A 15,868-nucleotide genomic window follows, 5' to 3' on the forward strand; every position below is an offset into this window, starting at 1 on the left:
AGTGTTGCCACATACGGAGAAAAAGAAATCATATAGTTGGTGCTTTAATGTATCCATTTTGCTAAATTAATGATTTCCAACAAATGTTAAAGACTGAAATCAATGTTTATATGGAGACCAACTGGTCTTCATTATCTTCTGTGGGTGTGGCTTGGGAGGCACTTAAGGTGGTTCTTAGGGGCCGGATCATACAGTATGCCTTATTCATCAAGAGATCCCAGGCACGAGAACTCATGGAGTTGGAAGGGAATATTAAAAGTGCAGAGGCAGAGCTGAAGCGCCGAATGTCATCTGATGGCCTCAGAGAACTGACCTGATTGAAATACAGATATAATACTATTTTGTCATGGAAAGTGGAGTTTTGGTTATTCAGGGCAAGACAGTCATACTTTGAGTCGGGGGACAAATATATATACATATATATATATATATATGTTTTGCTTTTCTTTGTTATTGTAAGATTTAATAAAAAAAATAATTACAAGGAGTAGTTCAATAACCACTATGTGTGTTCCCTGGCTGGGAATCAAAACCCATGACCTCAGTGTAGCTAGCACCATGCTCTACCAGTTCAGCTACAGGAACATTCTTTCATGCATTCAAGCTTTGCATGTCAAGATGCTTCAAGCCAGGTTTGACGTCACTGCACAGCAGAAGGTACAGAAGAACCAACTGACAACATAAAGCATAAATGCTTTATGTTCCATATTTTTGAAAATTTGGTCCTCTCCTCACACAAAGCTATCGTATTTTGGGGTGAACTATTGCTTTAGGAGAGGGCTATTAAATTCCTTTCCTGGAGGACCATTCTCCAACTCTTCAATTAATTTTCAAGTAATCCTGAAGACCTTAATATAGCTTTTTCAGATGTGTTTGATTAGGGTTGGAGCTAAACTCTGCAGGATAGGGGGGATAGATAGATAATGCTGGTAACATACAATACAGGAATATTTTCCTAATTTGAAGCAAATCCTGGAACTCTTCCTTATGTGCAAGTACAGGTGTCCTTACACCTGCTCAAGTTAAGGCAGCCAAATGTAGTGAGTTAGTATATTGATTGATCATCCTGTTGTATTATGGGGGGCCATATATGATTTATTAACAATTCACTGTCACATCCAGCTTCCCACACACAGACAAATTAATAATCTCAATAAAGAGATTATCTCAAGCTTCCGACTGTGATTTTTTATTGGTGGTGTGGCAGGCACAGGTGGACTCTTTCTTGGAGCAGGGGGTGAGATGCAAATTACCTGAGAGTCAATTTATTCATCAGATTAGGATTATAAAACAAGATTGGTAAATCTTTTTTGTCTGTTTCTCCATATTTCAAGGTACTGGTGCACTCTCCCCTGCTCAGGCCAAAGCTGCTAAATATGGTAGGTATTTATCCATATTAACAATCATTGTTATGTTTGCCAATTGCAATGCAGGTCAAACTGTAGAATACAAACTCTGATTGAGACAGTATGGTCCTGTCTTACTCCAGGTGCTGCTGCAGTACCTGGTGGAGCTGGACTTGTCCCTGGTGGAGCTGGACTTGTTCCTGGTGGAGCTGGGCTTGTTCCAGGGGCTGGAGGAGTCTACCCTGGAGCAGGAGGTAAAAATCAAAACTATCATTTTTATTTTTATAGCACTTTTCACAACACACATCGTTTCAAAGCAGCTTTACAGAAAATTATGCTTTAACAGAAAATGAAACTGTAATATCTATAAAGTCTAAGAGTCATCATTGTGTAGTTTGATTAAATATGATTGTAAATTGTGTATAAAAATAAATAATTAAATAGATAAATAAAAATTGTATTTAGAACCTCAGTAAGCAAGCCAAAGGCAACTGTGGCAAGGAACACAAAACTCCTATAAGATGTTGGTTAATGGACAAAAATACCCTTGGGAGAAACCAGGCTCACTGTGGGGGCCAGTTCCCCTCTGGCTAAACAGCATGAATATAATGCCAATATTAGTTATTTGTGTGCAGTGCAAGTCATGGTTTACAATTATTAAGCTTAGTAAGTGTTAAGGGCAGGTGTTTAAACAAAGATTTTGTACGAACTGTAAGATTAATGACTAATGTCTTTGAAGTCCATTCTGGATTAACTGCAGAAGTTCACATAGATGCATTGTCCTTGTTAGATTACTTTTGTTGGCAATTAATTGATAGTCTATGTATTCCATTTCAAGAGTGTAGTTCATCAATAAACAAAGGTGATGCAGGCAGAGATCAATGAGGTGCATCGCAGTTCAACCGGCAGGTCATTTCGGTGAGGTTCGGTGGGGTCCATCCTAAATCCAAGGTTCAGGCAGTGGCATATGAAGTATCTGATATCTTACAGTTGGAGTTGGCATTAGTTCATCCTCTGAAGTCCATCGTAAAAAAATTATATATCCTATATGGTTATATCGATATAGGACTCGTTTCACTGTGGATATAGATACTTGTCTAACTGCTTCCTCCAGCATCTTCACAAGGTCCTCTGCTGTTGTTCTGGGATTGATATGTACTTTTCGCACCAGATTTCGTTCATTTCTAGAAGACAGAATGTGCCTCCTTCTTGAGCAGTATGATGGCTGCGTGGTCCCATGGTGTTTATACTTGTGTACTGTTGTTTGTACAGATGAACGTGGTACCTTCAGGCATTTGTAAGTTGCTCCCAAGGATGAATCAGACTTGTGGAGGTCCACAATTTTTTTTCTGAGGTCTTGGCTGATTTCTTTTGATTTTCTCATGATTTCAAGCAAATAGACACTGAGTTTGAAGGTAGGCCTTAAAATACAACCCCGGGGACACCTCCAATTCAGTGCACCTCCTATCAGAAGCTAATTGGTTAATTGTCTAAAGGCTTGACATCATTTTCTGGAATTTTCCAAGCTGCTTAAAGGCACAGTTAACTTAGTGTATGTAAAATTCTGACCCACTGGAATTGTGATATAGTCAATTAAAAGTGAAGCAATCTGTCTGTAAACAGTTGCTGGAAAAATTACTCATGTCATGCACAAAGTAGATGTCCTAAATGACTTGCCAAAACTATTGTTTGCTAATATTAAATCTGTGGAGTGGTAAAATAATTAGATTTAATGACTTCAACCTAAGTGTATGTAAACTTCTGACTTCAATTGTAAATAAGGAGAAGAGCAGAGGCCCTAAAACTGATCCCTGTGGCACTCCATACTTAATTTTTGTTTGATCTGACAATTCCACATTTACACATACAAAGTGGTAGCGGTCTGATAAATAGGACCTGAACCATGATAATGCAAGTCCACTAATGCCAACATAATTCTCCAGCCTATTCAAGAGTCTGTCGTGATCTATGGTGTCGAAGGCAGCACTAAGATCTAATTGCACTAGAAGAGAAATGCAGCCGCAGTCTGATCATAAGAGCAAGTTATTTGTAACTCAGATAAGTGCAGTTTCTGTACTGTGATGGGGCCTAAATCCTGACTGAAATTGTTCATATATACCATTTCTCTATAGAAATTAACTTAGTTGAACATAAATGAACACTACTTTTCTAGTGCTTTCGACATAAATGGGAGATTTGAAATCGGTCTTTAATTAGCCAATTTGCAAGGATCAAGCTGTGGCTTCTTAATAAGGGGTTTGATAACTGCCATTTTAAAGCTTCTTGGGACATGTCCTAAGGATAGCGAGGTGTTACTAATATTAAGAAGAGGTTCTGAGATTACAGAGAATATCTCTTTTGAGAGCTTAGTTGGTATTGGATCTAACATACATGTTGTGGCTTTTGATTTTTTTATACGTTTTGTTAGCTCTTCATGACCTATGACAGCGAAGGATTGAAGTTGCTCGTGAGGAAAATTATGAGACACTGTTTTCTGAGGTGCTGTGACAGTTGATTACATAATTCAAATTTTATTTCTGATGATTTCTATTATATCAGTAAAGAAATTCATGAAGTCATTACTATTGTGCTGTGACGGAATATCTGGTTCAGTCGAGGCTTTATTCCTAACCAATTTAGCCACAGTACTGAAAAACACCTAGGATTGTTGTGGTTATTTTATATGAGTTTGCTAAAATATGCTGACCTGGCAGCTTTTAGTGCCTGTCTGTAGTTACAGACACTATCCTTCCAAGCACCATGAAATACCTCTAATTTTGTATTCTTCCACTTGCGCTCCATTTTCCAAGCTGCTCTCTTGAGAGCATGAGTGTGATCATTGTACCATGGTGCAGGGATTTTTTCTTTAATTTTCTTTAATTAAAGGGGGCCAACACTATCAAGAGTGCTAGAGAAGACTGTATTTATATTTTCTGTTATAACATTCTGTTATTACATACTTACTCAGTATGCAAGACAATTCTAGATGATTTTTAGTGAAACTATCTTTAGTGGTCGAAAGAAAAGTTCTACCTGAACGATAGCATGGTGTAGATTGAGTGACATTAGCTGATTGCAGCAAACAAGAGATGAGGTAATGATCTGAGATGTCATCGCTCTGCGGTAGAATTTCTATAGTATCAACATCAACTCCAAATGACAGAATTAAATCTAGAGTATAATTATGGCAATGAGTTGGTCCTGTCACATTTTGTCTGGCTCCAAGAGAGTTGAGAATATCAATAAATGCTAATCCCAATGTGTCATTTTCATTATCTATGTGAATGTTGAAGTCACCAACAATTAAAGCTCTATCTACAGTAACTACTAGATCTGATAGAAAATTTGCAAATTCACCAAGGAAATCAGAATACAACCCAGGTGATCTATATACTGTAGCAACGGCAAAAGATGACAAAGATTTTTATTAATATCTGATGGTGTCACATTAAGCATTATTAGTTCAAAAGGCTTAAACTTATATCCTGTCCTCTGAATAACACCAAAAACTTCATTGTAAATCGTAGCAACATCTCCTCCTCGACCCTTCAGATGAGTCTCATGTTTATAACAGTAACCTGGTGGAGTAGATTCATTTAAACTAATTTATTCATCCGGTTTAAGCCAGGTTTTAGTCAAATAGAGCGCATCCAAACTATGATCTGTAATCATTTAATTTACAATGAATGCTTTGGTTGAAAGAGATCGTCTCGGTTACTGTCGTAACCTCCGTTCCCTGATGGAGGGAACGAGACGTTGTGTCAATGTAGTGACACTAGGGGTCGCCTTGGGAGCCCCAAACACCTCTGATCTTTGAGAAAAGGCCGAATTTGCATGCCACTCCCCCGGACATACAGGTATAAAAGAAACTGGCTTGCAACCACTCATTCAGGTTTTGTGCTGAAGAGCTGAGAAAAGGTCCTGGCCATTTGAGTGGAAATACATCACATGGTCTTACCGAGTCTTGTCGGAAGCATCTCATGTGGAGAAGTCCCATGGTAGGTCCTATCTGAGGGGGGAGGAGTTCTACAAACATGTTGACCGGGGGCAGAGAGACCTCTGCCCAAGGAAGACGCAGTTTACCAACAGGGAAACTTTTATGCAGAAGATACATCACACGGGGTTATGTATGGGCAACCAGCGTATGTGGAGCACCTACCCCAGTACAGGGCCTAGTTAGCACATGCATTGGGCCGGCAGCGAGTTTCTCCGTAAACTTGCCTGCTACAGGGCTAAGGAGGAAGGACATCCAGGGTCCACGACTTCGTGAACACAACTGGGCGTAAAAAGCGCACGTCTTCACCTCAGGGGAGGGGAGAGGCGCTATGCGCAAGCGGTACACCCAGCCAGCTGTCCCGGAACTTACCTGTTCATACCTGACAACACACAGGATGAGACCGGCTCAACCCGGAGATTATTGAATCTCGCAAAGGTGTTGGGTGTTGCCCAGCCCGCTGCTCTGCAGATGTCTGCTAAAGAGGTTCCATTGGTCAGAGCCCAGGAGGCCGCCACACTCCTAGTAGAGTGTGCTCATAGCCCCAAGGGGGGGCGGCACGTCCTGGGCATGATATGCTATAGCGATGGCATCAATGACCCAGTGGGTGATCCTCTGTTTGGAGACAGCGCTCCCTTTCCGCTGTCCACCAAAGCAGACAAAGAGCTTCTTGGAGCTCCTAAAGCTCTGCGTGCAATCCAAATAGATACGCAAAGCACGCACCGGACACAGCAATGCCAAGGCTGGGTCTGCCTCCTCCTGGGGAAGCACTTGCAGGTTCACCACCTGATCCCTAAATCTGCTCTAGGGGAACCACTGCCCATAGAAACGGCAGGTCGGTCCAAGGGCTGAACAGACGGCGGCAAACCGGCGTGATGAGCACATAGCGTGCGCCTTGGCACCATGCCCATCTCGGGACTTGAGTCTGAAGCCAGTGCTGAAGCGGTCTCATATGCATCAACCCAAGTAGCGTGACCACCACTGAGGATGTCATATGCCCCAGGAGCCTCTGAAATAATTTCAGTGGGACCGACGTTTTCCACCTGAACGCTCTAAGACAGTTCAGCACTGACTGTGCATGCTCGCTCGTGAGGCACGCCATCATTGAGACTGAGTCTAACTCCATGCCGAGAAAAGAGATGCTCTGAACCGGGGTGAGCTTGCTCTATTCCCAGTTGACCCGATGACCCAACTGGCTGAGGTGCCTGAGCACCAGGTCCCTGTGCACACATAACAAATCCATGAGTGAGCTAGAATCAGCCAGTCATCATTGAGGATGCAAAAGCCCACTTCCCTTAACGGGGCAAGGGCTGCCTCTGTGACCTTCATGAAGGCACGAGGTGACAGGGACAGACCGAAGGGGAGGACCTTGTACTGGTATGCCCGGCCCTTGAAAGCAAACCGCAGGAAGCGTCTGTGTCGAGGTAGAACCGAGACATGGAAGTACAAGTTCTTCAGGTCTACCACGGTGAACCAATCTTGATGCCGGACGCTCGCCAAAATGCGTTTTTGAGTCAGCATCTTGAATAGGAGACTGTGCAAGGCCCAGTACCTTAGCCCTTCGGGCGTGCGGCAAAATTATAAGAAAAGGTAAACAAGGATTCTCCGCCCGGCCCTCCACCTGGGGAAGGAATGGTGCTCTTACCAGCTCCTGTGTAGCTGGTCTCCGACTTCCTGGGCTGCCCGTCTCAGGGGCGCTTCGAAGCCTTCCTTGGGTTCTTGGCGGCCGGCCATGAGACGGGTGGCTTCTGCTTCCTGCGGGCGGCTCCACACCGGTGCCAGCCCGCTGGGGCAGGCTGTGGCGGAGGTGGTGTTGTCACCACAGGGGGACGCCCCTGGCGATGAGTATATGGGGTGCGGGATCTTGAGCCGCGCCGGGGCAGGATATGTTGGATGGCCTCCGTCTGCTTCCTCACTGTCAAACACTGCTGGGCAAAGTCTCCGACGGTGTCGCCGAATAGGCCAACCTGGGAGATGGGTGTGTCAAGGAATCATACCTTTTCAGCCTCCCTTGACTCGATCAGGTTGAGGCAAAAGTGGCGCTCCTGGACCACCAGGGTGGACATCGCCTGCCCGAGAGTCCGCACCATGACCTTCGCTGCCCGGAGGGCGAGATCGTTCACCTAGTGCAGCTCCTGCATCAATCCCGGGTCAGGAAAACCCTTGTGCAGTTCTTTGAGTGCCTTGGCTTGGTGCACTTGCAGGAGAGCTATGGCATGCAGGGCGGAGGCGGCCTGTCTAGCAGCACCGTAGGCCTTAGCCGCCAGTGACTACGTAAGCCTATAGGCCCTGGACGGGAGCCTCAGATGGTTCCGCCAGGTGGCGGCGCTCTGCGGGCACAAGTGCACCGCGACGGCATGATCCACCTGGGGAATCGCCGAGTATCCCTTGGCCGCCCCACCGTCAAGGGTAGTGAGAGCGGAGGAGCCCACAGACCTGGTCCGGGCAGTAAAAGTTGTCCGCCACGATCGCGTGAGCTCATCATGCACCTCTGACGAAGGAAAGCTGCGACCGCAATGTTGCCATGGTCATGTTCTCACAATGAGGACATGCACGTGAAGCACCCAAACACGTGAGACAGCGATCGTGGCAGTCAGAAGCGGAGAGATAGGGTCCGCAACCAGGAATAATACACAAATGAAAAGTCATCTTGAAAAAGATGCTTTCGTAAGTGCCACTCTTTTAGTAGAAAATATACACTTTATGAGGTAAGAATATACTCTTTTAGCTGCTGAAGCACCCAAGGGCATTCTCTGCACAATGCCAGTGCAAGAGGGGGAGAAACCACTGTAATGCGCCGTAAATCCAACAGCTTCACTCAATATAGAGGTGAATGGATCGGCGGAGTAATTCAGCTCACTGAACACAACTGCTCGGCTCCGAAGAAAAAATCTGAATGAGTGGTTGCAAGCCAGCTCCTTTTATACCCGTATGTCCGGGGGAGTGGCATGCAAATTCCACTCTCCAATTCCCATTGGCCTTTTCTCAAAGATCAGAGGTGTTTGGGGCTCCCAAGGGCGACCCCTAGTGTCACTACATCGACACAACATCGAGTGAGTGACAGAAGGGGAACTAATGTTTAGTAGCCCTACCTTTATATGATCTTTATCTTCAATTGTTTTTTTTAAGTTTGACCTTAATCCAATTTTTTCTAAATGATTTAGTGAGGGGTTTTTGTTTGGTAGTTAGGAGAACAGATACAGTCTCTATATGATATCTAGGTGATACTGTCTCTATGTGCTGTAGTTTATGTGACCCATGTGTCATCTCAAGGCAGCTAGCAGATGCTTGAATTAACCCGTTTATCTGCTTCCTGACCTGGGCCCCAGTTAGTTAAATACTATCACTATTAAGACTATGAGCCAAATTACTAGAGAGGAGAGTGGCACCTTCCCTGGAGGGATGGAGACCATCTCTTTTTAGCGGGTCAGGTCTACCCCAAAAACTCTTCCAAGTGTCTATAAATCGTATGCGATTCTCTGGACACCACTCAGACATCCAGCCATTCAGTGACACTAATCTACTATAAACCTCATCACCACGATGAGCAGGTAGGGGGCCAGAACATATTACAGTGTCTGACATTGTTTTTGAAAGTTCATACACCTCTTACACATTATCTTTAGTGATCTCCGACTGGCGAAGCTGGACATCATTAGTGCCGACATGAATAACAATTTTAGAAAATCTATGTTTAGCATTAGACAACACTTCTAAATTTGATCTGATGTCAGATGCCTGAGCCATGATTCTCAGTGGGTGCATCACTGAGTGGGGAGAATCGATTGGAAACCCTAACAGGAATGGGAGAGTGGTGTCTCTTTGCTGAGCGAGTATGCCACCGAGACATCTCCCAAACGCCCTGCGGGGGCTCTACAGCCGGAACCAAAGTGTGTGTGTTGCTCGCTGTACTACCCGCATCCGAAACAGTATCTACTGGCTTCTCTTTCTCACTGACCTCCACTAGCATTCGGATGCATGTCTCTAACTCATTAACCTTCTCAGTCAGCCTGACTAATTCCTTATCTCATGTAATTTCCTCATTACTGACGGAAGAAGCTGCAATAAACATGTGGCATGCATTGCAGGAAGAAATAACAAGAGCGGATGCCATGACTTACCACAATTGTTTGTTGTTGTTGTTATGGTTGTTCTTGAGTGGCGAGGGTTTGAGATCAATGTGGTTCGATGTGGTTCCTGATCCGCAGATGTTTGGGATTGATGCAATAATCCGTGTAAAACACAGAGGAGAAAACTAATGCACGCAGTCGAGGCACGAGATGTAGTAAAGCAGGAAAAAAAGAAAAGAAAAAGGAAAGAAATGGGTGCATGTGGTAAAATACATGCAGTTGAAACAGTAGAAAAGCGGAAAAAACCGAAGCACGCGGTAAAATGGCAAAGGATAAAATGATGAAAGCATTAGAATAAACAATGCTAAACAGGTTAGCAAGCGTGCCGACAGCAACCAGAACAGGAAGTGATCAGTCTGTCTGTATAAACTGACCATACACCCAAAAGACTGAATCCATTGCTGTGTAAATGTTGTTGCAGCCAATAATTGCCCTGTCCCAAATGACTTTTAGCCTTTGTGGTCTGTCACAATGAGTTCACAATTTGTTGATAGTCACTATGATTTTTGCCAAGTAAGACATGTTCTTTAAAATCATCTTTTATCCTGGAACAACATATCTGTTAAAGAAATATTGTTCCCTATCCCTAACCATTAGCTATCCCTGGGAATGATTTAAGCCTAGCCCAGTGTTTCCCAATCCTGTTCCTGGACACACACCAACAATACAAGTTTTCAATGCCTACTTTATCTAATACACCTGATTCAACTCATCAGCTTGTTAGCAGAGTGTTCCAAGACCTGAAATGGATGCGACAGGCCAGGGAGACATCCAAACTGTGTACTGTTGGTGTGCCATCAGGAACAGGGTTGGGAAACGTCATGGTTACTGGTGTAACCTCCGTTCCCTGATGGAGGGAACGAGACGTTGGTGTCGATGTAGTGACACTAGGGGTCACTCTTGGGAGCCCAAGACACCTCTGGTCTTTGATAAAATGCAAATGAAAATTGGCGAGTGGTATTTGCATGCCACTCCCCCGGACATACGGGTATAAAAGGAGCTGGTATGCAACCACTCATTCAGGTTTTACGCTGAGGAGCTGATATAAGGTCCGGCCATTTCAGCAGGTAGTTCAGCATTGTGACAGGAGGGACGAACGTCTCGTTCCCTCCATCAGGGAACGGAGGTTACACCAGTAACCATGACGTTCCCTATCTGTCACTCACTCGACGTTGGTGTCGATGTAGTGACACTAGGGGTCCCTATACAAAACGCCACAAGGCTGAACGGTGTTACGTGAACTGGCAGTGTGTGGTGGGCAGACTTGCTGTGTGCCTCATAGCCAGCACACCAGGTTGACACGTAACCTCCCCCAACACAGTTATGAGTGTTGAACGGCCCTTTTTGGGGACAAGTCAACTACCCAAAGATAGAGACAGGCTTAACCCAGTCGTGGCCTCTTTTCCCCTTCTCTTTTTCCACTCCCTAAAAAAGAAGGGGGATTATCCGACTGGGCCACCAGGTCTAGTCAGGGGGGGTCCCTCCCAAGGGGAGGACACCGCGGAGACCACACCTCGCCCCAAGAGAGGGGGGATATTTAAGTGGATGCATACGTCACATGGTCTTTCCAACCATGTGGAGAGCCTTCAAGGTAGATCCTGCCCAATAGGGGAGGAGTTACTACAAACATGGAGACTGGGGCAGAGGGGCTCTGTCCAAGGAAGACGCAGTTTACCAGCAGGGAAACGAATTAGCGGAAGATATAGATCGCATGGGGTTAGCCTTACAAGGAACCGCCACATGCGGAGCACCTACCCCAGAACCAGGCTCTTAGTTAGCGCGTGTACTGGGCCGGCAGCGAGTCTCTCCAAAAACTCGACTGCCACAGGGCTCGGAGGAAGTCAACGAGGGAAAAACTTTTGTAAACACTACTGGGAATTAACGGCGCACGTCTTCAGCTCAAAAGGAGGTGGAAGGTGCTATGTGCAAGCGATACACCTGGCCGGCTATCCTGGGCTTATCCGCTTGTGTTGCGTGCCACTACCTGGGACGAAACCGGTTCCACCCGGAGGTTGTAGAACCTTACAAAGGTGTTGGGTGTTGCCCAGCCTGCTGCTCTGCAAATGTCTGTTAGAGAGGCACCTGTGGCCAAGGCCCAAGAAGTCGCTACACCACGGGTAGAATGGGCTCGTAGCCCTACTGGGGGCGGCATGTTTTGGGCGAGATATGTCATAGTTATGGCATCAACGAACCAGTGGGCGATCCTCTGCTTGGAGACAGCGCTTCCTTTCCGCTGTGCACCAACAACAGACAAAGAGCTGCTCAGAGATTCTAAAGATCTGCATGCGATCCAAATAGATGCGTAAAGCGCGCACCGGACACAGCGATGACAGGGCTAGGTCTGCCTTCTCCTGGGGCAGCACTTGCAGGTTCCACCACCTAGTCCCTAAAGGGGTGGTGGGAACCTTGGGCACATAGCCCGGTCAGGGTCTCAGGATCACATGAGAGTAACCTGGACCAGCACGTTTCGCTGACAGAGAACGCTTGCAGGTCACCTACCCTCTTGATGGAAGTGAGCGCAGTCAGGAGGGCAGTCTTCAAGGAGAGTGCCTTAAGCTCGGCTGACTGCAAAGGCTCAAAGGGGGCTCTCTGTAGACACTGAAGAACTACAGAGGTCCAATGAGGGAACGAGGTGTGGCCTGGAGGGATTCAGCCTCCTGGCGCCTCTTAGGAACCTGATGATCAGGTCGTGCTTCCCTAAGGACTCACCGTTGACTGCGTCATGATGTGCTGCTATGGCAGCAACGTACACCTTCAAGGTGGAAGGGGACAGCCTCCCTTCCAACCTCTCTTGCAGGAAGGAAAGCACTGATCTGACTGTGCATCTCTGGGGGTCTTCTTGATGGGAAGAACACCACTTAGCGAACAGACGCCACTTAAAGGCATACAGGGGTCTCGTAGAGGGAGCCCTAGCCTGAGTGATCATGTCTACCATCGCAGGTGGGAGACAGCTTAGGTCTTCCGCGTCCTGTCCAGGGGCCAGACATGGAGATTCCAGAGGTCTGGGTGCGGGTGCTGGATGGTGCCCCTTCCCTGAGAAAGAAGGTCCTTCCTCAGGGGAATTTGCCAGGGGGGAGCTGTCGCGAGGAGCGTGAAGTCTGAGCATCACGTCTGGGCGGGCCAGTAGGGTGCTACCAGGATGACCTGCTCCTTGTCCTCCCTGACCTCGCACAGGATCTGTGCAAGCACGCTCACTGGGGGAAACGCATATTTGCGAATGCCAGGGGGCCAGCTGTGTGCCAGCGCGTCTATGCCGAGGGAGGCCTCGGTCAGGGTGTACCAGAGGTGGCAGTGGGGAGGATTCTTGGGAGGAGAACAAATGCACCTGCACCTGTCGAATCGACTCCAAATCAGCTGGACCACTTGAAGGTGGAGTCTCCACTCTCCCCTGAGGGTAACCTGTTGTGATGGCGCATCTGCCATAGTGTTGAGGTTGCCCAGGATGTGAGTGGCTTGCAACGACTTGAGATGCTGCTGACTCCAGAGGAGGATACGGCGGGCGAGTTGTGACATACAACGATAGCGCAAACCACCTTGACGGTTGACATATGCTACCGTTGTCATGTTGTCTGTCTGAACTAACACGTGCTTGCCCTGGATCAATGGCCAAAACCTCCGCAGAGCGAGCAGAATTGCCAACAACTCGAGGCAGTTGATGTGCCAATGCAGTCGCGGACCCATCCAGAGGCCGGCGGCTGCGTGCCCATTGCAAATGGCGCCCCAGCCCATTTTGGAGGCATCTGTCATGACCACGACATGCCCGGGGACCAGTTCTAGAGGAACACCTACCCGTAGGACCGAGAGGTCGGTCCAAGGGCTGAAAAGATGGTGACAGACCAACATGATGGCCACGCGGTGTGTCCCGTGGTGCCATGGCCATCTCGGGACTCGAGTCTGGAGCCAGTGCTGAAGCGGCCTCATATGCATCAACCCGAGCAGGGTGGCCACCGCCGAGGATGCCATATGGATGCCCCAGGAGCCTCTGAAGAAGTTTCAGTGGAACCGCTGTTCCCTGTTTGAACACCTTCAAACAGGCCAGCACCGACTGGGCGCGCTCGTTCGTAAGGTGCGCCGTCAAGGAGACTGAGTCCAACTCCAAACCGAGAAAAGAGATGCTCTGAACCGGGAGGAGCTTGCTCTTTTCCCAGTTGACCCGAAGCCCTAGTCGGCTGAGGTGTGAGAGCACCAGGTCCCTGTGTGCGCACAACACGTCTCGAGAGTGAGCTAGGATTAGCCAGTCATCAAGATAGTTGAGAACGTGAATGCCCACCTCCCTTAACGGGGCAAGGGCAGCCTCGGCGACCTTCGTAAAGACGCGAGGAGACAGGGACAGGCCGAAAGGGAGGACTTTGTACTGATATGTCTGACCCTCCAACGCGAACCGCAGGAAGGGTCTGTGTCGAGCAAGGATCTAGGCGTGGAAGTACGCATCCTTCAGGTCTACCGCTGCGAACCAATCTTGATGCCGGACGCTCACCAAAATGCGTTTTCGCGTCAGCATCTTGAACGGGAGTCTGTGTAAAGTCTAGTTCAGAACTCACAGGTCCAAGATTGGCCTCAACCCACCGCCTTTTTTTGGTACGATGAAGTAGGGGCTGAAAAAACCCCTTCTTCATCTCAGCTGGAGGGACAGGTTCTATTGCGCCCTTCCGTAGGAGGGTAGCGATCTCCATGCAAGGTAGCAGCGTTTTCATCTTTCACCAAGGTGAAGTGGACACCGCTGAACCTGGGTGGATGCCCGGCGAAGTGAATCGCGCAGCCGAGTCGGACGGTCCGGACCAGCCCTCGTGACGGATTGGAAAGCGCAAGCCATGCGTCCAAGTTCCGTGCAAGGGGGACCAAAGGGACAATGTCATCGGATGTACCGGCAGGTGGGGCCTCACGGCGGGGTGGAGCTCGAGGTGCCACACCACGTCGTGGCCGTGCTGAGTCTAAGGACATCGAAGCACTTAACTGGCTCCTTGTGACCACCCCCGGAACAGCCTGGGACAGGGGAGGAAGAGGCCTGTCCTCGTGACCCGTGGAGACTGTCACATTGGGGGTGGATTTGTGCCACAGCTGGGCGCTCAGGGGTGGGAGACCGCCGCTAGAGCGCCAAACCTGCCAAACCTGCCAAACCTGCCAAATGGAGTGGTGGACGGTGGTCGTGATGACGGCCGTACACACCGGATACGTGACCCAGGGAACAAGGAAACCGCTCTTGCTGAGCTCTTGAGTACTGCAGCCATTTGGGGATGCAGCGCAAAATTCAAAAGGTAACAAAAAGATGAAGATCTGCTTACCAGCTCCAGAGCAGCGGGTTTCATTGTCCCTGGGTCGCCCGTCTCAAGGGCGCTTTGAAGCCTTTCACGGGTTCTGGGCGGCTGCAAGACGGGTGGTGTCTGCTTCCTGCGGTGGGCTCCACGCCGGGGCCGGGCCAAAGGGGCGGGCTGCGGCGGAGCCGGTGCAGTCACCACAGGGGGACGCCCTTGGCAATGAGTAGACGGGGTGCGGGATCTTGAGCTGCGCCGGGGCAGGATATGCCGGCTAGCATCCATCTACTGCTCTACCATCGAGAACTGCTGGCAAAAGTCCTTGACGGTGTCGCCGAATAGGCCCGCCTGGGAAATGGGGGCAGCAAGGAATCGTGTCTTGTCAGCCTCACCCATCTCGACCAGGTTGAACCAAAGGTGGCACTCCTGGACCACTAGTGTGGCTATCGTCCGCCCGAGAGACCGCACCATGACCTCCATCGCTCGGAGAGCGAGGTCGGTCGTCGAGCGCAGTTCCTGCATCAATCCCGGGGCGAAACTACCCTCATGCAGTTCCTTTAGCTCCTTGGCGGACTTGCAGGAGAGCCATGGCGTGCAGGGTGGAGGCGGCTTGTCCAGCGGCACCATAGGCCTTGGCCGTCAGAGACGACGTAAACCTACAGGCCTTGGACGGGGGCTTTGGGCATAGGTGCACCGCGAGCGCCTTTATCCACCGGGGGATTGCCGAGTATCCCTTGCCCGCCCCACCATCGAGGGTAGTGAGGGCGGGGAAGCTGAAAAGATCGGGACCGGGCAGTAAAAAGTGCCTCCCGCGACCTTGTCAGCTCTTCATGCACTTCCGGGAAGAAATGAACGGGGACGGGGCGTGGCTTTGAGTGGCGCCGCGAGCCCAGGAACCAATCACCGAGTCACGAGGGTTCAGGGAAGAGCGGTGAAATCCACTCTAACCGACGCTCGCGGCTGCCCGGGAAAGCATGTCGTCATCTCCACATCAGCCTGTGACTGGGCAATCGACCCCGAAGGGAGGAGCCCAGCTGAGGCTTCAGACTGGACGAGCCCGCTCTCCGATGCTGCGCTTGAGAGCTCATCACTTTCGCGGGCTCTGAATAAGAGGTCGAACTCGCCATGAGATGAGCCGGCGGACTC

At 48.7% G+C, this 15,868-nt stretch overlaps 1 protein-coding gene across 6 annotated transcripts in view; it reads left to right on the forward strand.

Moving 5' to 3' along the window:
• LOC127429792 (elastin-like) overlaps window positions 1–15,868 on the forward strand; it is a 123,322-nt gene that overhangs the window by 62,600 nt on the left and 44,854 nt on the right. For all 6 annotated transcript variants that reach the window (XM_051679000.1, XM_051678998.1, XM_051678999.1 and 3 more), the window contains 2 exons: window positions 1,335–1,379; window positions 1,490–1,600. In XM_051679000.1, the coding sequence (XP_051534960.1) occupies window positions 1,335–1,379; window positions 1,490–1,600 (156 nt within the window). The remainder of the gene's footprint in view (window positions 1–1,334; window positions 1,380–1,489; window positions 1,601–15,868) is intronic.

The sequence above is a fragment of the Myxocyprinus asiaticus genome, chromosome 39 (assembly GCF_019703515.2).
Source record: "Myxocyprinus asiaticus isolate MX2 ecotype Aquarium Trade chromosome 39, UBuf_Myxa_2, whole genome shotgun sequence".
Lineage (NCBI taxonomy): Eukaryota > Metazoa > Chordata > Actinopteri > Cypriniformes > Catostomidae > Myxocyprinus > Myxocyprinus asiaticus.